This window comes from Cryptomeria japonica, chromosome 9, assembly GCF_030272615.1.
Source record: "Cryptomeria japonica chromosome 9, Sugi_1.0, whole genome shotgun sequence".
NCBI lineage: Eukaryota > Viridiplantae > Streptophyta > Pinopsida > Cupressales > Cupressaceae > Cryptomeria > Cryptomeria japonica.
Window position 1 is genome coordinate 339,832,995 of NC_081413.1, and position 27,292 is coordinate 339,860,286.

At 37.1% G+C, this 27,292-nt stretch overlaps 1 protein-coding gene across 2 annotated transcripts in view; it reads left to right on the forward strand.

Annotated features, from left to right (window-relative positions):
- The window catches only part of LOC131029717 (tropinone reductase-like 3), a 112,486-nt gene that overhangs the window by 74,715 nt on the left and 10,479 nt on the right, over positions 1–27,292 (forward strand). For both annotated transcript variants that reach the window (XM_057960335.1, XM_057960336.2), the window contains one exon: positions 9,747–9,848. In XM_057960335.1, coding sequence (XP_057816318.1) covers positions 9,747–9,848 — 102 coding nt within the window. The remainder of the gene's footprint in view (positions 1–9,746; positions 9,849–27,292) is intronic.

Genomic DNA, 27,292 nt, shown 5'->3' on the forward strand with positions numbered 1-27,292 from the left:
GCCCTAAATCCAGACAACTAACTAACTAACAAAACCCTAAAAACGAAAGCGAAAACGAACAAAAACAAGCAAAAAGAGGGGGTCCCCATTTGCGATGGGGCGATGTGTGAAATGGTCACAACAGTAAGGTATGAAACTTTGAAGATGGAAGAAAATGAGAAGATAAGTTCTTTCATGGATAGAGTAAATGAGATTGTTATGGGAATCAAATGTTGTGGCGGATCGGTTAGTGAGGATGAGATAGTGTCAAAGGTTCTGAGAGTTCTACCCCCGGCTTATAAGATGAAGGCTACTGCAATCAATGAACTTTGGACAATGTCAAGTACCCTTGTTACTAGAGATACACTGCTTGGGAAATTGATTGCTTTTGAGCTTGAGGAACTTGGATTTCAGAGTGCTACTAAAACTGAGACTGCATTTAAAGCATCTGCCTTCGGTAAGCAAAGGATAGATTGGAAGCAGATGTATGCTAAAGATATGGAGGACATTGAAAGAGAAGAAAGAGAACTTGAAGAGATGGAAGCCCTAATTGCTAGAAGAATTCCTAAAGGACCAGCTGGAAGTAAGTATGAAGGAAAAGTCCCTTTTAAATGTTTTTCATGCAATAAGATTGGTCATTTTGCTTCTAGATGCCTTGAAAGAGCTGCTAGGAATCATGAAAGATTTGTGAAGAGTTATAAGCCTAATCCGGAATTTCAGAACATACCTAGATTTAGAAGGATTAAGGACAAATCATGCTATTATGCTGGTGATGATGATTTTGGTATTACTGATGATGATGACGATGAACCTGTGAGTGGAACTAGTAATGGAGCTTCATTCGGTAAGGACTAGGTTTTTATTGCTGTCAAGGATGATTCTCCGGAACCCGTCATTGAAACAACTCATACTGAGGAAAAGGCTTTAGTTGCTAAAATTGAAGAAAATGATGAATGGGTTATAGATAGTGGATGCTCACATCACATGACTGGTGACGAGAAAATTTCTATCACTACAAGAATTTGATGGCGTATTAGTCAGATTTGGAGACAACAAGGCATGTAGGATCAAAGGCAAGGGAACAATATCATTGGATGGTAAGACTAACACTGATAATGTTTATTATGTTGAAGGCTTAAAGCATAATCTTTTAAGTGTAGGTCAGATGGTGGATAGAGAATTTCATTTACAATTCAAGGATGGAAAATGTAAGATCATCAATAGATCTGGATTGGAAATTGCTTTCGGAACTCAGACCAATGGAAACATCTTTCATTTGAACTCCGGTGAGAAAGCTTGCTTGATTGCTCAGATTGATGAAAGCTGGTTATGGCATAAGAGGATGTGTCATGTAAATTTTGATTGCATAGTGAAGATTAGTTCAACATAGGCTGTCAAAGATTTGCCCAAAATTGTCAAACCTCATAATCCGGTATGCAGAGAATGTCAAATGGGTAAGCAAGTCAAAACTTCTTTTAGAAGCATACATGATAAATCTAATGAAATTCTTGATCTTATTCATACTGATCTGTGTGGACCGACAAGGACTAAAAGTTTTCAAGGAGGTAACTTTATGTTACTTATTGATGATTATTCTAGAATGATTGTGAGTAGCATTTTTGAAAGAAAAATCTGAAGCTTTTGAGAAATTCAAAATCTTTAAAGCTATGGTTGAGACCAGAGTTCCGTGACTCACGCCGAGTCATGCAAGTCAGCGGGCTGGGTGACCTCTGTCGGGTCACGGTGACCCTGACCCGGGCTTGGACGGGTCAGGGGATGTGACTCGCCGAGTCAGCGAGTCACTCCCCGACTCGCTGAGTCCGAGGGTCATGACCCGGCCGACGTCACTTAAAAAAGTGCAGTCAAAGAGGTTAGTCCAAACTATAATACACATTATGGGGTTGCATTATTCAGATGTGGGGGAAAAGGGGATTTAGAAATGCCTGCCTTGGTAACTAAAATTGTCCTTGTCAAAGCTAAAGTTGGATTTGTAACTTTAGAAGTCAAATCTGCAAGTGCTCCTCAAATTTGTGGAAACGTGTGTTCTTCATTAAGCATCGGATGCTTTAGTAAATGAAACTAACCATACATTTCCAAAGTAGGAGATTTGTACATATGAGATCTATTTGCAAAGAGTGGTGGCTTTTATTTTCCCAGCTCACTCTGGGTGTTGAAATATCTTCTTCTATAAATTAGAGGTGTTTTGAAACTTTATCTTTGGAATTCAAGGAAATTGTTTCTTTAGGTCCTAGAACTTGTCACGAGTGTCATTGACCTCCATTATCTCTGGGGCCTCTGCTTTTATCTCTTTGGTGCTAGATCTGCTAATGCTGCAAAAAAATTGGTAAGATTGTATTCATAGCTTTTCTCCTTGCCTTTTCCTGTAGATACTTGCTGAAATGATATTTTTTCTTGCTGACTGTTGAGGATGGAAAGTCGCGGGGTTCAATCTTTGGCTTGGCAATGTGTGGGCTGAAATTACTCTACTGGCTATTATTGGTTGGCAAGATCCATTTTGTAATGTGATTGCCAATAATATGTGTCTTGGGAGGAGCAAAGTCTTGCCTAGTGGACATGCTCATGCCAGATGGTGAAGTGAAAAGGGATGTTTCCATATTCTAACATCTGCACCCATAGTTTTAAAACTCAGTGAGTACTCACAAGGGTTTAAGGAAAACAAGTAAATCACGCTCAAACTTGCTACTTGGCAGAAACAGTTTTCAAAGAGTTTTTAGAGTACAATGGTCTACTCTGAGTGCATTATGGTGTCAAACCTGCTCTGAGCACACTCATACTTTTTCATCTGCCCCATGCGTTCAATTTTTCAATCGTGCATTTTCACTCAGTTGTGAATGCTTCTTCTCTGTTCTATGTGACCCATCTACTTGCACACACTTGCAACTCACATGCCTACAACTTATGTGCCTGCTGCTCCTAGTGAAGGAACTACTTCTGCATTTGCTACTACAACCCAAGCCTGCAATGTTTCAATTTGCAATTTTACTCTGCTGTTCCAACATAACCCAGCCCAACAGCTCTACAGGTTTGGCCACCCTAATTATTCAATTCTGTGTTTACAATTTGAGTATCATTTCTGGCCTATGATTGATTGCCTATATTTCAGAGGGATTTGAATAAAACTTACATTTTTTAACGGAATTTGAGTAATTATTTAAGCTGTTGAATCACTTAAACCAAGTCAAATTTGGTCTGCAAAGTTTTTGCCAAGTCCAAGTTTTCAGACTATGGATGATGTTATAGTGTCTTTAAGCTTAATTCAATAATGGGTGTATGAAACAAGTTTTAAATCGTTAAAAATCTCTAAATTTCAAGGGTTTTCTTATTTTGCTGAGTCGTTGCCGAGTCATTGCCGAGTCCGAGCCGAGTCGGCCTTGCCGAGTTAGAGCCAAGTCCGTCCGAGTCTGGGAAATTTGGTTGAGACTGAGACAAGACTGAAGATAAAGTGTTTGAAATCAGATCAAGGCGATGAGTTTACATCCGGTGAATTCAACAAGTTTTGTGAAAAGAATGGAATCAGAAGACAACTTTCTGCACCTAGGACTCCACAACAGAATGGATTGGTGGAAAGGAAGAATAGAACCATAATGGATGCGGCAAGGACTATGATGACATAAGCTAAATTGTCTGATATTTATTGGAGCGAAGCTGTCAATACAACTGTATACGCTTTCAATAGAGTACACATAAAAGGTGATACCAGTAAGACTCCTTATGAATTATGGTTTGGTCATACTCCTACTGTCAGATGTTCCAGAATTTTTGGAAGTAAATGTTACATTAGAAGAGATGATGCATTGGGAAAATTTGATCCAAGAAGTGATGAAGGAATATTTTTGGGTTATTCTACCAAGAGCAAGGCATATAGATGTTATAACAAAAGATTGAATAGGATAACAGAGAGTATAAATGTCAAGGTGGATGAACATGACAATAATCAGATCAGATCATATGACTGTGGACCGGAAGAAGAATTTTATCAGACCTGAACCGGTAATGCATGAAGCTTCTTAGAACAGTGAACCTATCACTCTGGTAACATCAGAAAACTCAACTGTGACAGAGGAACAACAAAGAGAGCCAGCAAATCAAGAAAATTCAAGACTCCCAGGTATTTGAAACTAAATCATTCTGAAGATCAGATCATTGGAGATAAAAGCAAAGGTGTGATGACTAGGAGAAGGCTAGCTATTGAAGAAGTATGTTTGATTTCTCAAATTGAACTGGAATCATTTATTGAAGCAAGTAAAATTGAAAATTGGATAAAAGCAATGGAAGAAGAATTAGATCAGATTGAAAAGAATAAGACATGGGAACTAGTTCCTAGACCGAAAGACAAGAACATTATTGGAACTAAATGGGTTTACAGGAATAAATTGAATGAGGAAGGTCAAATTGTGAGGAACAAGGCTAGATTGGTTTGCACAGGTTATTCACAGGAAGGAGCTGATTATGGTGAGACTTATGCCCTGGTTGCAAGAATTGAAGCAACAAGACTTTTTCTTGCTTATGCTGCACACAAGAACTTCAAAGTATATTAGATGGATGTCAAATGTGCATTTTTGAATGGAGATCTTGAAGAGGAAGTCTACATTTAGCAACCGGATGGATTTTCTTTATCAGAAGACAAGGACATGGTTTGTAGATTGAAGAAAGCTTTATATGGACTAAAACAAGCTCCTAGGGCATGGTATGCTAGATTAGACAAATATCTTTCTAAGCTTGGTTTTAGCAAAGGTAATGCTGATAGTAACCTATATTACAAAATTGAGCATGATGACATATTGATCATTGAAGTCTTTGTGGATGATATCATTTTTGGAGGAGAGGATAGTCTATGCATGAAATTTGTTGATGATATGAAGAATGAATTTGAATTGTCTATGATTGGTGAGATGAAATTTTTCTTATGTTTGTAGATTACTCAGACTAATAAAGGTATTTTCATTTGTCAAATTAAGTATGTGAATGAGTTACTTAAGTAATTTGGACTTGAGAATTCCAAACATGTCAATAATCCTATGATAACCGGTTGCAAATTGTCAAAGGATGATGAATCCCTTAAAGTGAATCCAAGTAGATACAAATCAATGATTGGTGGATTGCTATACTTAACTCAGACTGGACCTGATATTATGAATGCTGTTTGTATTGCCTCTAGATTTCAGTCAGATCCTAGAGAAACTCATGATATTGCTGTTAAGAGGATATTCAGGTATTTGGCAGGTACAACAGACCTTGGGTTATGGTATCCGAAGAATGATGACTTCAGATTATGTGCATACACAAATTTTGATTGGGCAAGAGATGTGGATGACAGGTTGAGCACTACCGGCGATGCATTCTTTCTTGGGAAGAAGTTGGTGTCATGGCTTAGCAAGAAACAATCATGTACTTCATTATCTACTGCTGAAGTGGAATATGTAGCTGCTGCTACCAACTGTACTCAGATTTTATGGATGAAACAAATATTAAAATATATAAGGGTAAGTTATGATGAGCCTATTGTTATTCATTGTGATAATACTGCTGCTATTGATATGTCAAAGAATCCGGTTATTTCATTCCAAATCAAAACACATTTCTATAAGGTACAATTTCTTGAAGGAAAAGGTTGAAGAAAAGGAAGTCAGATTTGTTTATGTGCCTACTAAGGAGTAGATTGCAGATATTCTAACTAAACCATTGCCTAAAGATACTTTTGAATATCTGAGAGATCAGTTGGGGGTTACCAACCCTTCGGAAGAGACTTAGAGATGCAGAAATGCATCAATCCGGTAAGCTTATCAGATATTTTCTTTGATCCGGGTTGATGAGATGATGCTACTACTCAAGGGGAGTAGTCAGCTGTTTGGTTCAATATTTTTGACTTGATATCCATCCTTTGTCATTGATGTCAAAGGGGGAGAGGTGGTATTCATGTAAAAATCAGTCATATCTTTGAGGGAGATTGATGGCATTCCTTGGCACTTGGATGTTTTTCACATTCAGTGTTGCCATCAATGCCAAAGGGGGAGATTGTTGGCAATATGGTGGATTTGGTTAAGTGTTGTCATTGATGTCAACACTGTATCCTGGTTGGACCTATCCCGGTTAGTCTTGGTGATCATCTTGGTTTTGGCTATGATTCTGATCCGGTATGATCAGTTCTCTGGAATCGGTTTTGGATGCTTACTCTGGATGGTTATTTGTTTGCCATATTCTATTGGTTCATATTTTGGTGCTCCGGTAACTATCGCTTATGTTCCCGGTTGGTATTTCCCGATACCGGTTGGCTTTACCGGTAAGTGATATTTGGTGTTTTGGCTAGACGATTTTGGTCTGGCTTATGGAATCGGTTTCTATCATGCTGAAGGTGCTTCTTGATCATATTCCAAGTGTTTGGTGACTTTGCATTGGCTGGCGTGCTATCATGGTGGTCCTATTCGGACCCGATTATACTTTCTGTGTTACTTCACTAAGGGTTTCTACCGGTTGGTGAAGCGTGTTGGATTTTGGTCTTAGCGGAATTTCCGGCGGATGGAATTGTTTGGTTACTTGATTTAGGTCCATGCTATGTACCGTGTAATGTAATTTTTGTTATTATGGGTTTATGGGTTTAGGGTTTAGCCGACCTTGTCAATAAGGTTGATGATCTGTATTTATAGGTGACTTATTCATGTAATTTGAATATTGATACATGGATGGGATCGATGGTTATGTCTACATTATCAAAGGAAGGCTTATGTGCGAACAAGTGATATATCATTCGGTGAAGGTTTTTGTATTGTAGGGCAGACATTTGTGTTTATCAGGAACTGTATCAAGCATTAGGAGATGCTACTTTCATAATTCATTCTTTCCGGATTGTAGTCCGATGTTTTTGTAAGTCAATGAGACTTCTTTTTGTGATGAGCAGTGAGCTCTAGGCGGTTGGCCTGATTGCAAGTGCAATCCCCATTGTAATTTCACATACTGCTGCAGAAGTATTATCTGATTGTAGGGTTTCCCATCGTGGTTTTTCCTTTTACCGGGTTTTCCACGTCAAAATATTGGTGTTGTGTGTACTATGCTTTCATGTTCTATCCGTCTTTGTGTTGGTTTCTTTGTGCTCCAGTTTAATGGTTTTGATATGCATTAGTTCTGATTTCTGATGGTAAACTGATTCACCCCCCCCCTCTCAATTTACTCCTAGTATCAGATCTGTCTAACAGAACTCACTAATAGTAAATAGACTAGTCCAAATTACCATGAAGTTATTTTAAGATTTTCACTGCAATCTAGTGCTTCTTGCCTAGATTTGATATATACTTCCTTAGGACATCCACTGCTTGGGGAATATTTGCTTTGGTGCAAACCATAGTATACATAAGGCTACCAACCACATTTGTTTAAGGGACTTGGTTCATGTCCTCGATCTCACCTGGTGTAATATGACAGTACTCAATTAAAAACTTCATGCTCACATAAATAGGAACATTCATTGGTTTGCAATTTTGCATGTTGAAACTCTACAAAATGGAGTCAACATATTTCTTTTAACTTAGCCAAAGTTTTTTGTTAGCTCTATCCTTCTTGATATCCATTCCTAAGATAAACTTAGCAGCCCCAAAATCCTACATATCAAACTGCAAAGAAAGTTGATATTTCAAAACCTTGATCATTTCCTTATTACCACCAATCAACATGTCATGAACATACAAAATGATAACAGTAAATTGATCAATGAAAACCCATGAGTTACAGGAGTTGGAGGACGGAAACTCTTTGAATGAGAAGGGCATTGTCATCTAGGTACTGCAATGGAGCTTCACAGGTTAATGCAGATTAACTAGTTTTAGTGTGGTATGCTTGTGTGTAGGTGTGGGTTTGCAGTTTGGTTTTCGGATTTTCTGTAGGTGTTTTTACTGTTGTGTATTTTGCTGGTATATCAGTGCTCAAGATCATTCCTTTAAGCTGTAGCATTCACATTTCATGTGGGTGCAGTTCGACAGTGATTCAGGTGAAATTCCAGTGAGATTGTTAGCATTTATTGTAGTAGTTTTGTTGCTGTTGTTTTCAGTTTTCTATGAGCTGTTTTAGATGTTGTAATGACTGTTTCAGTGTTGACTAGTTTGTCAGTTGGTTTATGTTCCAATTTATATTTTTCTGTTTTTATTGGTGCTGAGCAGTTGCATCAAACCTCTTTTCATGCATAATTCTGGTTATTTCAATAAAATCACATTTGGAGGGTTTCCGGTGCATTTTGGTGTTAGTTGAAGACTTATCATTGTGTGTGGAGTTATGTTGTAAATGGTGTAAACTTGTTTAACATTTTCAGATCTGATTTTAATGATTAAAAATTCAGTAGGGATATTACAGTTTCTGAGGAAAGCTTTTCTTCATTTTAAATGCTGGTGACTAGATATATGAAGCTTCCATGGTCCTTTTCTTAATATATTGTAGTTGATTTTAGTAACCACCTAGTGTGTCAGTTGTCCTTTTCTACCCTTGGCAATCTTTCTTGGATATATTACATCATATTCTTGTTACCTAGGAATTTTCTCAATCTTTTGAATGGCAATTGACTTTGTTGGGCACTTCTAGGAGGATCATTTGTTGGACCATCCTTTTTTTTGCCAAAATATGTTATTCGCCATTGGAATCTTGGTGACTCCTCTAACACATTCTATAAAGAACATGAGATGAAGGATTTACACAAGAATAAAGAATTCAAGGTAAGAATACATAATTCTAATTGGAAGTAAGCTCAAAAGAATGTTAAATGTTCTAGGTAGTTTCCTCACCACGATTGAATTGTGGATAATGATACCAAAGCTTTGTAAAGTGCTTGCAAGTAGGAGGCTTTGGCATTAACATCTATCCTCATGGCTATGAGAGTCTGATTGATGTTGAAATGTCTCTTGTCGTTGGGAAGGTGGGTAAGCTTTCTATTGTGGAAAGGTTGCTTGCTTGCTGTTGGAGTGCTTATTGAAAATTGTTGCATATCTTAACATATCAGGTTAGGACTAACTTGGTTGGTCTTCAAATAGATCTTGCTGTTTCTTCTTGTCTTGGCTTGCATCTAGGGGCAAGGTTTGCTTCTTTGCCATATTTTTCTTTTGGGGCTTCTTTTGTTTGTTCAACAAGTGCGTTGTTTAAAAAACATCTTGGACACCTTGCTCTTTTCTTCCTACACATGGTGTTGTTAGGTGAGAAGAGAGTTGTCCTCAAGTTCTAACTTTGAGTTTATAGGAATTGTTGTTTTAGGGGGCAAGAGTCCTTTTCCTTTCAAAGATGCTTTAGAGTGGTTACATTATTTTGGTAGGCTTTGTCCATTTAATTCCATGCAGTTTTCATTGAGTTATCTCCAATTTTGTAGCAGAAGTTCATCTAGGCTTCAATTTGATGCAAGCCCTAGCCTGTGAAATTTGCAATTTTGTCTCCTCTCATCTTCTGTAGCCAGTGCTTAGGATTTGGGTCCAGGTCATAGTTGTCCGCTATAGAAGTTCCAAAAAGGTGGAATAGGGTTTGGTACTTTAGCTACAACTTGCATCAATCTTGTTTTTGGTTATGTGAGTACATATCATGAATTTTTAGTTATGTTCACATGTTAGACATCTGATCCATTTGTATTTTGTAGCAGTAAATATTTTCCCATGCACTTCTTGCATCATTCAACTGGAAGTGAATGACAAGCATTCTACAATTGAAGAGTTATGTATTATTAAATTTCTGAAGGTTCTGTAATGAATTCTATAGAGAATTACAGCCACTTATGTACATTGCAGGCTCTTGCTGCTGAACTGGCACCAGATATACGAGTTAATACTGTAGCTCCTGGCTTTGTACCTACACACTTTGCTGACTTTCTTGTTCGCAATGAAGACATCGTAAGTTTTTCTTGTTTTTGGTCCTTCATAGCTAAAGTCTTAGTATAAATCTCTTAAAATTCAACTTTGTGTAAAATCTTAATAATCAATTATGTTCTAACTAGATTATAGTGTTTTTTTAAGTCTTGCAAAATGTTTGTTACATTGCGGAGGTTTGGTCTATTCTAGGTAAGAGAAGTTTCTCGTATTTTTTGGAATAAATAGTTTTGTAGGAACCAAATTCTTTGGAAATTGTTATGCAGTGTGGAATTGATGCAATTTGGTTTTAAATGCCATGTTAATACCATCACATGTACTAATATCTAAGAGAACTCTTGAGAAGTGGGAGTTGCCATATATCTTCTAATATTGGCTTTGATTGCAAGTTTACATCTTGACTGCTAGCTACTGCCAGACCAGTAATTCCTGGTCCTTGACTTAGTGATCTCTATGGCCCTATCATCACTCCCTTTTAGGTCAGAAAGTTGTCAGCGTTTACCATCATCATTGTAGGTGGTAATGTTTGCTTAATGATCTTGGTTAAAACTTGTATACCATGAGACCTATATTTAAGTCTAGGTTCAGGGCCACATTAGAGTCGTGAAAAAATAAATAATGGAAATGAAAAAAGGGGAGTATGAAAGTAAGTGGCCATGTTTGTAAGCAATACTAGACAAGATTTGATTATTAGAATGCCCAGATATCTGTGAGTACAATGATAGTGGCATTCTCTAAAGAAGCTGGACACAGTTACTCATGGAAAAGGAATCTCAAGAATAGGGACCCATACATATTTAATTTTGAACAAGTATAATAAATCACATGGTCTATTTTTTTTATTGTCTTCACATGGGCTGTGTGCATATTCTCTTACTATTAAAGTCTTATTGCTTTTAATCACATTATCATCATTTCTTTGTCACTAGTTTAGCGCTCCTCAATTATATGTAATTAGCATGGTTATTCCATAGCTGATTCACAAATACAAAACTATTTCAATTTCTTAAATAAAAGTTCAGTTCTTTTGCATGGTTGTTCCCTTATGAATTTGCTTGTGAAACAATGAATTTGTGCTTAAAATAAGAGTTTTAAATGAAAAATATTGATGCTATGCATGAAATTCAACACATGAAATGGGAACACCATAAGATATTAAGAACAAAGCATAGCAGAATAAGTTATCTTGAAGAACCTAATATGGGGAAGCTCCATAAGAGTAAGGTAGCTTTTCTTCTTGCCACTATCTCCTTACGATTTTACACATTTACAACTTTCACAAGGCCTTCAACATACACACATCACTTTTTTAATATCCTACACTTGTAGTTGCTCTTCAAATTGCTGCAAATGGAAACTCATAGATGCACAGAATGCTCAGAAATACTTTTCAACTTCGAATCTCTCAGCCTCAATGTCAAAGGATCATAATAAATGCAAGAGTCGCTTTTACAATGACCCCTTAAGGTTATATGCTATGTCATGAGGTTCATTGAATTTGAACCAAAAAGTTCAAAATTTGACGAATTTAAAGAAAATCCTAAAAACCAATTTGAGTTCACCCTAAAATACATACAGAAAAGGGATGAGGGATTTCCCAATTAAAATATAATATAAGAATTGATTTTTGATTAAGTTTTTTTTGTAGTTTTTAATAAAATAAACCCTCATGACATGCCAAAACATATCGTGGGCTTTACTAGTTGCTCAGTGCCTGTGGGTGATATTCATAGAAGTGTTGAGTTTGTTTCTCATTGGTGATGAGGTGGTCAAGTGAGTGGTGCAGACTTGTGTTGACTATTCTCAACCCTGTAGCGAGTTCGACGTTTGTGCAGAAGTAGATTTGTTGAGTGCCCACTGCCTGTAGTAATTCCAACTCTTTTGTGGAAACAAAAAAGAGTGCAAGAGTTGCATAAATATCATGTTATCTGTCTATTGAGTGAGATAACAGTGATTTCCATATAACTATGGGAGGCAAAGGTAGGCATTATGATTCTTTTAGGTCTTTTTATTTTTCTTTTAAGAAATAAATAATATATTAATTTTTTTCATATTAAAATTTTAATATAATAAAATATTTAGTTTAGACTTCTAATTATTAACATATTCAATATATTTACAAGCTTCAAATTATTTTCTTATGTATATTTTAATTTTTCTAAATTTATTATAGTGGCAGATTTTATATATAGATTTCCAATTTATTTAGTAATGTCTAGATATTTTGATAATTTTGTTGATATATGTCTTATATAAAAAAAAGTTGCAAATTTATATTAGTCAAGTTTCATCATGATTTTTTTTTCAATATCTTTTTTGGGCCATTTTGGCTGAACTTAATCCGAGAGGTTTTATCGTTGCAAACTCGAAAATGAATAGGAATCTTGTGACATAAGGTATGTTGGCTTGATGAAGATTGTGATGATTAAATTCATCATATGTTGTCATTGATGAAACACATACACACACATATGTTCATATTGTCTACCGGTACAACTTCAAGTTGTTTATACTACAACCGATATACTAAAGGTTTACATCGAAACCGGTACATGGTGACAACCGGTATTAATATATGGAGACAACCAGTGGATATACATAACTCGACATCAACATGAAGATCCAGCGGAGATTATCACAAAAGCATCATGGATAACGATTTATATGTTTAACTCCAACCGGTATTGAATTGTTCCAACTGGTACTCATTGATTGTGTGATGAGTTATCACAAGTTGTGATGAGTTATCCTTACCGACAAATTTTGGCGGTATTTTTGTGATGAGTTATGATCATATGAGTAGATACACTGCACCTAGGTAATTGTGTTATGATTTCTAGAGGCCGACATGAAATCTAAAATGTCTATATATTGACATCACAATGAATTATTTTGTATGATAGAAAGTGATATGCTATTTGTAAAGGCAGAAGTGTTAAGTCGTAGAGTATGTTGGTAAAGAGGAGTTAAGTGCACAGAAGAGGATCTATACAAGCAAGTTGTGCTATCGCTAGATCACATTACCTGTTGCTTTCTAATCACTGCAACAGTCAAATCCCCTAACCAGGTAAGCTCTAATAAGCTTCATTGTTCAAATCCTTTAACCGGGTGATCCATTAGTTTGGATTCAGAAATCCTCAAACGAGGTTACTCCTTATAGGGTACTACCTTTTACAGGGTATAGCTTTTAACTAAGCTTTGGGATCTTTAATAGGATTCGCTCCTAGCAGAGCATTTTTGTAGACCCTAACCGGTCAGTTATCTATTATTGCAGATAGTTAACTTGTGAGTCCCATCTCACCGTGGTTTTTACCTATTTGGGTTTTCCACGTATAAACACTTGTGTTAGGGTGGATGTTTTACTTATTGTGGATGCTGTTATATCATTTTTGATTGCATGCATATTGTTTATTAAACTTGTTAAGTTTATTCACCGGTCAATATTTAAAGTAGCACTTGTTTTGGTGTCATTGATTCAACCCCCCCTCTCACTGCTTTACAAGTCCATCAATTGGTATTAGAGCCTAACTTCCTTAAAGCCTAATCGCCTGGAAGAGAACCCTAAAGCTATCATGGGGGATATGAGCTACTTTGAGATGGCTAGAGAGCTTGAGGCTAGTAGGAATGAGCTTGAAACCTTGAGGGTCAAACTAAAAGCTTCTCAAGTCAAAAGAAGAGAGCTAACAGAACAACTGTTAGAAATATTTGATAATAGTTCTGTTGTGACCTTTTTCACACATCGCCCCATTGCAAATGGGGACCCTCCCTTTTTTTCCTGCTTTCTAGTGTTTTTGTTAGTGTCCTGTGGCCTTCCGCTTTAGTTTTGCCAAGCCTTGCTCAGTTTTGAATGGTTCGAGTCCTAGAGATTGAAAGTTAGTTTTTGCAAGCCAAGTGCTAATAGAGTCCAGATACCATCAAAGTGCCCAGAAAGGCCAAAGGACGAAGAACGCAATTGATTTGAACGAATTTGAACAATTTTCTATTTTTAAAAAGTTTGCTTTTTGCTTTTTCCTATTTTTTAGGAAGTTTCGTTTTTGGCATTTTTAGCCCAATCCCCGGTATGGCTATTTTTAGAAAGTTTTCCCTATTTTTTAGGGATGCCTGCTTTTTGCTTTTCCGGAGTGGGGACCTAGGATTTGCATCGGTGGCACTGACATGCATTGATGGCTATCGAAAATTTTCAAGTTTTGACTCAAAAAGATAAGTTCCTATATTTTAGGGGGTCATGGCACATTCAAAGGATAATTAGCTCGAAAAATCATCTAAGTCTGGAAATTCGCATATGTCATCCTGATTTGGCCTGAAATTTGACTAAATCTGAAATTTTGAAAAATCTCCTAAAAACTAGAATTTGCATTATAAGTCCTAGAGATCTGAAACCACTCTCAAACATCCTGACAATATATATGAAATATAACTTAAAGCATAAGAAATCTTTCTTATACTTAAATGTTATATTTCATATACAATCCGCCCTTGGTAGTCATGCTTCAAAAGTCCTCATTGATGGTCAATTCCATAGAAGCCCTATATGTTGGAGGGAACTTCAAAGTCCGCCATGCTTGAGGAGGTAGACCAAAAGTCTGCCTTGGTTGAGATGCCTTCAAAGTCCGCCTTGAAGAGAGAGCTCTAAACTCCGCCCTATGGAGAGATAGCTCAAAAGTCCGCCTGGAGGAGGTAGTCTCAAACTCCGCCCTCCTTAGTGTCCTTCCAAAAGTCCGCCTTGAGGAGGGAGCACAAAACTTCACCCTCCTTGATTCCTTCCAAAGTCCGCCATCCTTGGTGATAGACCAAAAGTCCGCCGTAGGAGATGTTTTCCAAAGTCCGCCTTGGTAATGATGCCTCCAAAACTCTGCCCTATGATTGGAGAGATGAAAAGTCCGCCTTGGTGATGGCCATAAACTCCGCCCAAGCAAGTGTTATAAGTCTCAAAAGTCCGCCCTCCAAGCTGCATAAGAGAAGAAAGAAAGTCCGCCTTCCATGAGCTAGAAAGTCCGCCCTACCCAGTAAACACTTCCAAGTGTGGTGTCAAAGAACCTAAAACCTCCGCCCTATGTAAGAGACATCAATGATGGCAACATGAAGATTGGAAGTCAGTAAATGGAGAGGTTAATATGATGCAATATGAAGGAAAATTGATGACAGAAATTTAGCTAAATATGAAGTGATACTTGGTGCCAAGTTCCAAAAGTCGGCCCTACACTTGGACATGCAAGATGATTTCAAAGTGAAGAAAGTCTGCCCAAGGTAAAAGTGCAAGTGTTATAAGCCTCTCAAAAGTCCGCCTTGGTAGTGCTTGCAAGCCTCTCAAAAGTCCGCCTAAGGTGATGAAGGAAGATGCCTATCTCTCCAAACTTCGCCTAGAAGATGGTTTCAAAGCAACACTTAAACTCCGCCCTTGGTGATACTTCAAAAAGTCCACCTTGAGGGAAATGTAATAAAGTTAAGACATGAAGTGCACATAAACATAAGGAAAGTTATAAAAGTCCGACTTTGCCTTGCAACACAATGAGAAATAAACTTCATGAAGTCCGCCTAAGTCTAATATGAAGCCAAAACTACTTGCCATGTATTAAGGAAAGGAGAATATTCCTTGGTGATGTCATCGAAATCTTCAAGAAATTCGAACTGTGGATGGAATTAGAAAGTTTTGAAAGAAGATATCTCAAGATCAAGTTCGAATTTATGGACTGAAATCAATTTAGAAACTTGCACAAGAAGAAGATTTTCGAACTTAAAGAGATGACAAGTCAACTGAAGGATAAAATGGAAACTTTCTTTGTGGATACGATGGACTGAGGATGAATTAGAAACATGAATCTGCATGTTACTAATTGCAAATTCAAACTTCATTACAAATACCTTCTTCACTTCTTCATTCCCACACAGAAGTTCGAACTTTCTGAACAAGTTAAGAGCAGATTTCAGAGTTATCTTGCAGGTTCAAAGAAGATTTTCACTGGTTGAACGTGTTAATTATCATTTCCAGCTCTGTTCTTCATAAACGGCAACAGATTTTTTGGAGTATAACCAGCTAGTAGGAGGCAGATCATTCGAATTTTCTGAGTTTTCCTAAAGATCTTACTGTCTTCTTCTCTCCCCATCGAAGGTGAAGTTGGTTAAGTGCAGATTTATTACATTCTTTGAGTTTTCAAAATTCGTTGGAGATGATTTTAGTGGATTTATCCAAATTTTCAGTGAGAAAGATCATGTTGGATTGAATGGGATGAGGGTTTCCAAGATTATAAGACCTGGTTTTGGATTGAAATCATAAAAGTGTAGAGTTTATATGTGAAAAATTCCATCTATTTGTGATAAGTATCAAGATTAGAGTGAGAATACCCACCACTTAGTCATCAAGATCCTAAATATTTAATCTAAGTTCTGATTTCTAACTTAATTTCCTTTGGTTTTACAGGTTGCAAATGGTAGTAGAAGCGGGATCATCATAGAGACCACAGCTGGAGTTTTAAGTCAAATGGAGGATTGAGGACAAGTTCATGGGCAAGGTTCATTCAAGCATGAAGATAGCCAAAATTTGGCTAAGTATGGGAAATGTTTCACAGAGAAAATTCCAATTTCCTCAATTATGATGACGGCAGGGAGAAATTCTTCTCCAAATTTCAGGGTATCAAGAAGGAGGGTGTGATCACAGCGAATGTTTGAACATCTTGATCCTATCATTTTATATTTGCAAGGGGTTATCTAGAGCTTTCACCCTCCTCTCGCGCAACATAAATTGGGGCCACGAAGAAACAAGCATAGAGTCGTCAACAAGAAATTATTCTAAGGAAGTCAACAATTTTCCTTCCGAACTTCATGGGCCTGCCAATCATTCCTCCTGAACCAGGAAGAGATCCTGAGCCAGTATTACAACTAGACTTAAGTTTCAACGACGAACAAGAAAACATCATCACTGAGTTATATAGCTTGGCTTGGTTTGTAATTTTTTTTAATCCCGATTGGTGTCGAATGTGCTTTATCCTTGAAGAGGAGGGAGCGATTGCTGATCGCATTGAAGCACAGATTCAAGGAAGAGAGCAACATCCATTCCCGCACCAAGGAGTTGATCCAGCTCCCGTACCTACTCCTGCACCGCCTCAACAAGATTAGGAGTGACTCACGCTGCAGTGGCGCCTTGTCATCTTTCGACCAATCATATTGCTCCAAGTCAACATGCCCAGATTCAATGAACCTGATTTATCCGAAAAGGAAACTAGATGCATACTTTAGTGAGAATGGCAACTGTGCCACTTGTCATGTTCTCATTCATTCAAACTAAAAGAGTTCGGGGAAACCTAATTAGGGTTTTAGCTTTCAATCTGGGCCCTTGATCACTGTTTGATCTCGACCATTCATTGATTTTTTGAAAAACTATATAAGGCTACCTCCTCTCATTTGGAGAGTGTGAGGTTTTTGACATATTGTTGCGTAAAGGTCATTTTCGAATAATATATTGCATGGGTGCTTTTTTTTAAGGCTTTGTAATCTCTATTGTTTGAATGATTAGCATGGTTTCAATTTCCTCAACACTTTAGTTAAAATTAATTTAGATTTTCTTTCATGTTATTAGAATTGAATGAAGGATTTGATTAGTGTTAAGTGACGGTGTATCTCTGCTCATACTTTTGGTGAATGGATAATTTCCATTTCACTGTGCAAAGTTAGTCTGAGCCTATATTTCAATCATAAGCACAACCCATTGAAGATTGCACCCATTGAAGATTGCATGCCAATAAGCACAACCCATTGAAGATTGCACTCGCTTTGTGTAGTTGTCCTCAGTGTGACGAAGCAAAGTGTGGTTTCTCGAGAGCACCCAGTTCGTAGGATTAGATCAACTTTCTCAAACCCTATCCCCTTTTCCCTTTTTGAAAGTCTAAATCTCGGAAAATCCAAAAAAAAAGAGCCTAAAATTGCTAAATCCGTCCAAGTCCAGCAGCTTCAAAGACAATTGTTAATGTAAGTTCCCCCTTGAGATTTTCAGCAAATACTACCCGAGTAGCTATCCCACTAAAGTCGCTTGTTCGCACATATAGACCTTGGAATCAGTAGTGATTTTTCAGGAGAGGATAGAATACCTTTAGGTATCTTATTCTAATGTTTGGTAGATGATAAAACAAACACCAACAAGTTCTTCAAATGAGGCCAATATTGATGCTTTAGTTGAGGAAGTTGAAAAACTAAACAATGAAAAGCTAAATCTGAGGAGAGAGCTAGAAGGTCTTACTATCCGCATGAGTCAGGAACTGGAAGCCAGAAGAGCTGCTGAAGATCTTATCAAGGAAAGAGATTATGAGATTGCCAAGATCAAACGAGAGAATGGGAAATTGGAGAAGTTCAACAGAAGTTCTACCTTGCTGGAAGAACAAATTCAATCACAAAGGATGATTGGTGATACCTCTGGACTTGGTTTTCACTCATTTGAAAAAGGTGAATCCTCGGGTACCAAGAGCAACACTCTTAAGAACAAATCTGCTCGTAAGGTCAAGAAACCTACCGGTAAGAAGGTCTTTAAACCTGTTTGTTTTGTTTGCCATAAACCTGGTCACACTGCAAATGTTTGTAGAGACAAACCTAATAGAAATGCAAGCTACAATACTAATGCTAGGTATGTGTCCAAGAAATTTGAAGGTCATTGCTTCACATGTAAAATATATGGACATAGATCAGTTGAATGCAGATATGGAGCAAACAATCCTGTACCACATATGCATCCCATACCAAATGGCAACTGGATGAGAAATTGGACAATCGGGTCAACATAAACTGGCAAAGACCCTACGGCAACCGGTTTAGTCCATTTGAGATGGAAAAGGTAACAAATGTCATTTGCACCATCTGTAACAACTTTGGTCATGTGGTGATGAACTGTAGAAGAAGAACTGGGAGAGGTAATGCAGGACCTTGGAAATCATCTGGTATGGCCTGCTATCACTGTCATAAACCGGGACACTTGGCAAAATTCTGTAGATCCAGAAAGAGCAAACCGATTAACTCTTCTAAAGATCAGAAAGGAAAGCAGAAAGTTAATGTTGAAGAAAACAGAGAGGAAATGAATCGAATATAGAAGAAGAAGAGTGATGACTCACCTGGAGAAGAAACTGTTCCTTCACCCAGTGTGGAGAATCTTGCACCGGTTAATTAAGCCTTTTTAATATCCCTATAGGGAACCCAACCGCCTGGGCAAGACCCAGGTGGGACCCAGGTCGAACCAAGCTCGGACCAGGACCGGGCATGGACCAGGACCCGGACCCGACCATTTTTGGCAAGAACCGGTAACTGAGATCTGAACCTATGGAAGTTGTTGAAGTGGAACAAATTGTGTCATATAATGCATTATCTCAAGTCCCTAGTGGTGTTATAGTGAAAGGAGATTTGTCAAGCTACATTGATTGCAAGTTTGAGGATTTAGGATCATTTTTGATATATTCTCAGTTAAAATCCCTTTGCGATGAAAACGGAAAGAGTCAAATAGAATATATTAGGGTTTATGAAAAAGGTTTTCATAATGCAGCTTACTGTCTTGAAGATTTTGAAGAAGAGCATATCCGAATTATTGAGTCGAGTTCATGGAGAAAACATGTATTTAGAAAGACCTTTGGTGAGGCATATTTCAAAGGAGACAGTTTACACTCTAACTGGATCAACATCTGATAAGCTTGCTTTTTTTGTCAACAACATCAGGGACCCAGCGGTAAAATTGGCAGCTATGGTGATAGGTTACCGGGTGTTCTACTCTAGCAGATTAAATAGTGTTCCATCAGCAGCTGTGCATACTGCTTACAAGATGATATCTGAAAATGCTAATTATGACCTATGTGAGGCCATAAGAAGCCAATTAATGTTAAATCTTCAGTCTATCAAGAAGGACAACAGTCTAAAGTTTAAATTTGGACAGTTATTGATCGGTCTATTCTTTTATTTTCAGAATTTCCTACCTGGAATAGGTGATCTTGAGTGGTCTAAGGATCTACCGGTATCTGCCCAAATTAAGAACAGTATCAAGGCTGTGAAGAACACCTTTTCAGCTGCAATGAACAAATACTTCAATGAGTTTCAGAAGAAAATGAGCATGAGATTAAGATTACCCGAGGATGTGGTAAAATTTTTTGTTAAGGACATTGTTTTCACGGTTACCACTGATTTCTGTTTGATGGAGGCAATTGAGCCTAGAAAAGAAGAAATGGTAGATATGAGTTATGAGGTTAACTATGACTTACTGATTGGTTATGCTAATAACCCGTTAGCATCTCCAAAGGATATAAAGAAGGCAAAATTGAATATTGTTGAAGTTCAGACTGCACAAGCTGAAACCAGTATTGTTCCTACCACGAGTGGTAAAGGTAAGAAAAAGAAGGCTGAGCAAGCACCTCCGGTGATGAAAAATATAAGAGTGACACGAAGTGTCCAAACCAAAAAGGAACCGACACCTAAAGTTTATGCAAAGAAGGAAATTGCATCAAAGAAAAGAGGTCGGAAATTGATTCTCCAAGAAGAATTTGAAGGCACTGACATTGAGGAAGAACCCAAGAAGATGAAAGCTACTGGTAGAGTAGCAAAGCAAATGAAGGAAGTACCGAAGGCAACTGTGCCTTTTGATATCTCAACTTACAAGCCTGAGACTACCTTTGAGAAAACAATGAAGACATTAGGGAGAAACAGATTTGACAATGTCAAAGAACATTTTGATTCTTTCACTGAAGATGAAAAGGAGCAAATCATTCAACAGGTAATCAATTATTTGTGCCATTACAATAGATTACCACATGATCTTGAAAAAGATATCTCTAATTCCTTGTATACTATTCTTTTGAATAAATGGGAGGAAGCAATAAAGAAAGAAAAAGGAATCATAGATGATGTATTTGTACAATATTTTCCTGAGTTGTTAGAAGATGAGTTGAATGAATTGGTTGATAAGTATAAGGTTCATTTTGCTTACAAAACAAGAAGATTGAAGTTGATCAATGGCAAAGTGCAACCTATTGAGACTGAGACTCATCAGATTGCTTGTAATATCAAACGTATGGAAGATCTTATACATTCTTCTAAGGATGAACAAGATACTGTTGATCGACCTGAAATGGATGAAGAAGAAATTGTGCAAGCTGATGTGGTCTATCCTGTCAAGAAGAAGGATGACACTATCATTCAAGTTGTTGATGATATTCATGATACAATTGATCTATCTGGAGACATCATTGTACCAGATAAGCAGCCACCTGAAATCACTATTTTACAAGTTACTTCAGTTGAGAAACCAACAACTCAACCAAGAGTAGATATTCCACCTGCAAAGGAACAACCTGAGAAACCCCAATCCCTGCCGGTTTCGTAGAACATTCAAAAGGAATCTAATGAAAATGTTGACACACAAATTTTTGAACAGGTAATGGACAAAGGCCAAGAGAAAGCAATTGTTAAGGTAACATCTTTTGAACTAGCAAAACCATTAGTCATTCAGCAGACTGATGAAGATGATGATGACTCATTAGGCACATCAGGGCCTATAAATGTTGATAGTATGAGTGCATCCAAAATGATGAAGATTGCAACTGTCATGCAATCTAGAGCACATAAGAAGAGACTTAAAGAGCAAAGAATGGAAGCTGAAACAATTCAGAATGCAGTAGATATTCTATCAAGTCTACTACCGGAAACTTCTACAGGACATCTGACAACCCCTATTAGCAAACTTGGTCAATTGGTTGTTGATGCATTTGACCAAATTAAGTCGCTTGAAGAAGTTGCACAAACTTATGCTGAGAAGAGTTACATGAAGAAGCATGGAGAGCAGCTTACGAAAGAGATTGATACAGGGAAACTGGTTCTATCGGCTTAATAAAGATTTATTAAGTCAAGCTATTGAAAAGGGACGAAAATATCTTGCTTCTACTTCTAATGTTTCATTATTTTATTCTGATATCACCAAAAGGCGAACTGAAACAGAGCAAGAGCTAGAAAAGATATGTTGGTGTTAGAAATAAGCCACACTCGGATTGACGATGGACTAGTCCAAGAGGGGCCAATAGCTCAGTGGTAGAGCACTCCAACAGTATATGGAAGGTCCTAGGTTCGAGTCCTAGCTGGTCCATGTCTCAACATGGTATCAGAGCCAGGTCCAGGCTAGGAGCCCCAAGCACACGAGAGGTGTGGCTTAAGGGGGGACGTTGGTGTTGGAAATAAGCCACACCCGGACTGACGATGGACTGGTCCAAGAGGGGCCAGTAGCTCAGTGGTAGAGCACTCCAGCAGCGTATGGAAGGTCCTAGGTTCGAGTCCGTGCTGGTCCATGTCTCAACAAGATATGCAATGCATATGTATCACTTTAAGACTATTTTTGCTTTTAGCAAATCTGTGGATGATTTGCACAACAGGTTGGATACCTATGATCTTGAGAAAGCAAAATGATTCCGGTCACATGAATGCAAAAGCTATTTTAGCTACTCCAGAAACTTGTACACTTGATTCCATGGAAGAGTTCCTTACACAGATTATGTCTACACTTGAGTACACTAAGAACGTGTTAGAGACATGGCAGCATGCATTATCACAGTTGAAGAGGAACTTTAATGTTATTTTCATGAGACATGCAAATGCATGAATCTTGATTCAGTTTTTCAAGTTTTTGTATATGTAAAACATTTTGCTACAAATTTTCTCTCTCCCTCTATATATTTTTCTTTTCAATTTGGCATTGTTGTCAAAGGGGGAGTAGAAATATGTATGTGTGTTTTTGAAATTTTTTGTATGATGTATGTAGAAAGGGGGAGTATATGTATATGTTGTTTTTTTTGTAAGCACACTTAGCGGTATTACTGAAAATTTTCTAAGTGTTGCATCAATGCCAAAGGGGGAGATTGTTGACTTGATGAAGATTGTAATGATTAAATTCATCATATGTTGTCATTGATGAAACACATACACACACATATGTTCATATTGTCTACCGGTACAACTTCAAGTTGTTTATACTACAACCGGTATACTAAAGGTTTACATCAAAACCGGTACATGGTGACAACCGGTATTAATATATGGAGACAACCAGTGGATATACATAACTCGACATCAACATGAAGATTCAGCGGAGATTATCACAGAAGCATCATGGATAACGGTTTATATGTTTAACTCCAACCGGTATTGAATTGTTCCAATAGGTACTCATTGATTGTGTGATGAGTTATCCTTACCAACAAATTTTGGCGGTATTTTTGTGATGAGTTATGATCACTTGACCAGATACACTGCACCTAGGTAATTGTGTTATGATTTCTAGAGGCCGACATGAAATCTAAAATGTCTATATATTGACATCACAATGGATTAATTTGTATGATAGAAAGTGATATGCTATGTGTAAAGGCAGAAGTGTTAAGTCGCAGAGTATGTTGGTAAACAGGAGTTAAGTGCGCAGAAGAGGATCTATACAAGCAAGTTGTGCTATCACTAGATCACATTACTTGTTGTTTTCTAATCACTGCAACAGTCAAAACCCCTAACCGGTTAAGCTTTAACAAGCTTCATTGTTCAAATCCTTTAATCAGGTGATCCATTAGTTTGGATTCAGAAATCCTCCACCGAGGTTACTCCTTACATGGTACTACCTTTTACAAGGTATAGCTTTTAACTAAGCTTTGGGATCTTTAATAGGATTCGCTCCTAGCAGAGCATTTTTGTAGACCCTAACCGGTCAGTTATCTATTATTGTAGATAGTTAACTTGTGAGTCCCATCTCACCGTGGTTTTTACCTATTTGGGTTTTCTACGTATAAACACTTGTGTTATGGTGGATGTTTTACTTATTGTGGATGCTGTTATATCATTTTTGATTGCATGCATATTGTTTATCAAACTTGTTAAGTTTATTCACCGGTCAGTATTTAAAGTAACACTTGTTTTGGTGTCATTGATTCACCCCCCCCTCTTAGTGCTTCACAAGTCCATCAAGGTATACACATAGCGTGCAACAAGTTTTATTCAAGAAGTCCAAAGGCCAAAGAAATTGAAGAGACACTCTTTGTAATGTTCTCTATAACTGTTTCTCTACTTGTTAATTTCCCTTGGGGAAAACTGTTGTCCCTGTAAGGGCAAAACTGCCACCTTATTTGCAAGACTGCTGTGACATAATCAGAATCTCTACGACACAAATGAAACTGCTGGAATTGCTCTAGTAGAAAATAATGAATATATGACAAACTTTCATCTTGAGCCTTACAATGCTTACTATTGTACCCCCTCGATATCTACTCAAATGTTCTATTGAGCACGTTATTTTGACCATCCCTTTGCATCCTTTTCCACAATGTTATTAAAATAATATTATATCTATTCTACAATGGTCATCTTAGTTGTCGACTTAGTTAGCTTTTTAGTTCATTTAGTGTTTTAAGTTCAACTATTGCTTCTTTTATTAGAACGTATAGTTAGCATTTTAGTTTTTAGCTATTTTGCTTTTTTAAACATTTCAGCTTTTTAGCTTCGTGTTGAAGCTTCAATTTAACGGCTTTTAAGAACACCATCTTGTATACCTCTTTATATACGTTGTATATTCGTAAATAAATCATTCAATTATTTTTCATGGTATCGGAGTGGGTCAATGGGATTTTTTAGAGTTTGGCGAATTTTTTAATAAAAATTCGAGCATCTCTAACTGGATATTATTTCCAGAAATTTTTTAAGAGTTCTTTTTTATGAAAAAAACTTAAATCAGAAAGGTAGCAGAACTTAGGTTTTTTAACCCATTTTTTTGAGGTTCCTTGTGTGTGGGTTAGGGTTTTTTCTGAAGATCGCATTTGTTCTTGGTGGAGCTCATGACTGTAAAATATCATTGCTTCGTTTTTTTTCTGCACGATTTTATTTCTTGGCCGTGCTTTGCTTGTAGAAAATTGTGGTTTTCTACTTGGTCTTTTGTGCGCATTCGGCTAGGGTTCTGGAGTACAATTTGGGTGTTTTATGGCCTTTTTTCGTCTGCGCAATTAGAGTTTTGGTGCAGATTGTAGTTCTGCAATTTTTTGGCCGAGGGTTTTTTATAATTTTTTCTCCTAAAAAAATTATTGTATGGATTTTACTAATTTTTTTCTTAAAAATTATTTTTGGGGTTTTTATAATTTTTTGTCCCTTGAAAAAAATTATTTTATGGTTTTTATAGTTTTTGTCCCTTTAAAAAAAATATTTTTGGGTTTTTTAAATATTTTTTTTGCCTTTAAAAATTATTTAAGTTTTCTCGGTTTTATTAATTTTTTCCACAAAAATTATTTTTGTTGGGTTTTTTGATTTTTCTCCACAAAAAATCATGGGAGGGTTTTGCTTGGTTTTTTCCTCAATAGTCATGGGGTTTTTCCTCAAAAACAAATTATTTTGCTTTTTTAAGCGTTTTAGATTTTTAGCTTCGTGTTGAAGCTTCAATTTAACGGTTCATTCTTTTAAGAACACTGTCTTGTAAACCTCTTTATATACGTTGTATATTCGTAAACAAATCATTCGATTATTTTTCAAATGTGGCCAAAAACTTTCAGGTGAATAGGATATTCTTGCATCCTTGTCTGAAATGATAGAACTATGGACATTAAAGTGAGCACACAAATTATTGAAAAACAAATCAGCTGCATCATTTATGTTAAAAGTTTTCTTGCATGGAATGAAAATATACATTGTTAAGCAAATCTACATGGACAAACTTATCATGCCCTTTTGTTGACAAAAGTGAATATCCCAAAAATAACTAGAGATGCTCTCTTTGGCCTAGAAGGAATTGATAGTGTTTTTGATTAAAGTGTAAAGTAGGTTTTGAAGAGGCCCCGAAACCCTTTGCAAAAAGTTGTCTGCAAGAAACAAGCAAGGAAAATCATAGCAGACCCAAAGCCCAAAAGTAGGCCCACAGGGAATCGACAGCAATCCAAAAACAATCAGCTGATGAATGAGATAAGTGTTGCCAAACAACAACCACCAGACAAACTATAGATTGCCAAATTCTGCAAATCAACAGCCAACCAGGCACAAACAAAAGCAGGTTTTAAAGTTTATGTAATATCCCAGGGTCCAAAAACAAAGACCAAAATTTCTGCAAATTAGGCACAACTGATAAAGAAACACTTCTGCAAGTAGTGCATAAATCTGGAAATGAACTTGCACAGGATTACATCTCAGATTTTTGTTAGTTTGCAGATCAGATTTAGGACCAAAAGCAGAAATTTTTAATTCTTATTATGCTCAGAAATAATTACAAAATAGTAAATTTGTAATAGTCCAGTTGTTTCAGAAAAAGCATATGTCTGATTTTCCCTATTTTTCTTTTTGAGTTATAGACAGGAAAATAGACGGATTTAGGCACAAGAATGTGCTCAGAAATTGATAATTTAACTACTTTAACTACTCCTTTGCAGCAGTCCCAAAAATGTGCTCAGAAATTGATAATTTACAGCTGTAGATGCTCACCTATCTGAATCTTCAATGCTGATATCTTCCTCTAATTGGCTTCCAATCTGATAAATACTTGCAGCCCAGAATTTACAATATGCTAGGGTTTCACAAACTGGAGTTATTCCATTGAGACAAACTCTTCTGATTAGGGAGAGCTTGCGTGTTTCACTGAGACCATGGATACTCAAGGGTTTGAATCCTCAAGCCAAGTTGCAGCAGCAATAAGCTGAAAACTTCATCACATCATGAGCTCAAAATGAGCCCTTAGGGTGTTATATAACTTCAAAAAAGATGAATCAATTTCCACCCTTGATAGTCCACCTCTTAATCTAAGGCTCCAAAATAAAAACCTAAAATGTGCACCAATAAGAACCCTTGAAGCTGGATGCCCACCTTGGTTTTTGTCACATGTTTTAATTAAGTTACTTAAGTACATAAAAGATGGGCCAACTTAAGTCCCTTGGCCAGGCATCACTTAAAATTGCCTAAAAGGACGTGCCCAACTTAAAATAGCTTCACTTAAAAATAACTTAAGTTCACTTAAGTTGCGTCAAAAGACGTGCACTCAACTTAAAATTAGAAATTAGAACAAGCCAATGACTCCATATCTTACCCAATGATGCTCTACGTCCTCTTCCTCTTGGGCAATCCAAGGAAAGGACAACCAAACTGCTGCTAAGCGTCTTGATTTGAGTTGGAGACATTATAGTCCTCCCCACCCAAATAATGCTTGACCTCAAGCATTTGAAGGCTAGAATGCTTAAGAATCTCCTCTCCTTCCCATGTTGCATCCTCCAAAGGCAAGTTTTTCTATTTGATAAGATATTTAGAAACTACCTTATTCTTTAACCTTTTCTCCCTTGTAAAATTGTTTCTAGAATAAGTATCAATATGCCCTCTTCATCCATGGGAGGTGATTCCGTAGAAGGTATGACATGCTGTACAATTGCCTTTTTGAGGCATGACACATGGAATACATTATGAATCTTGCTGGTAGGTGGCAGTTCCAGTTCATATGCCACCTCACCAATTCTCTTAGT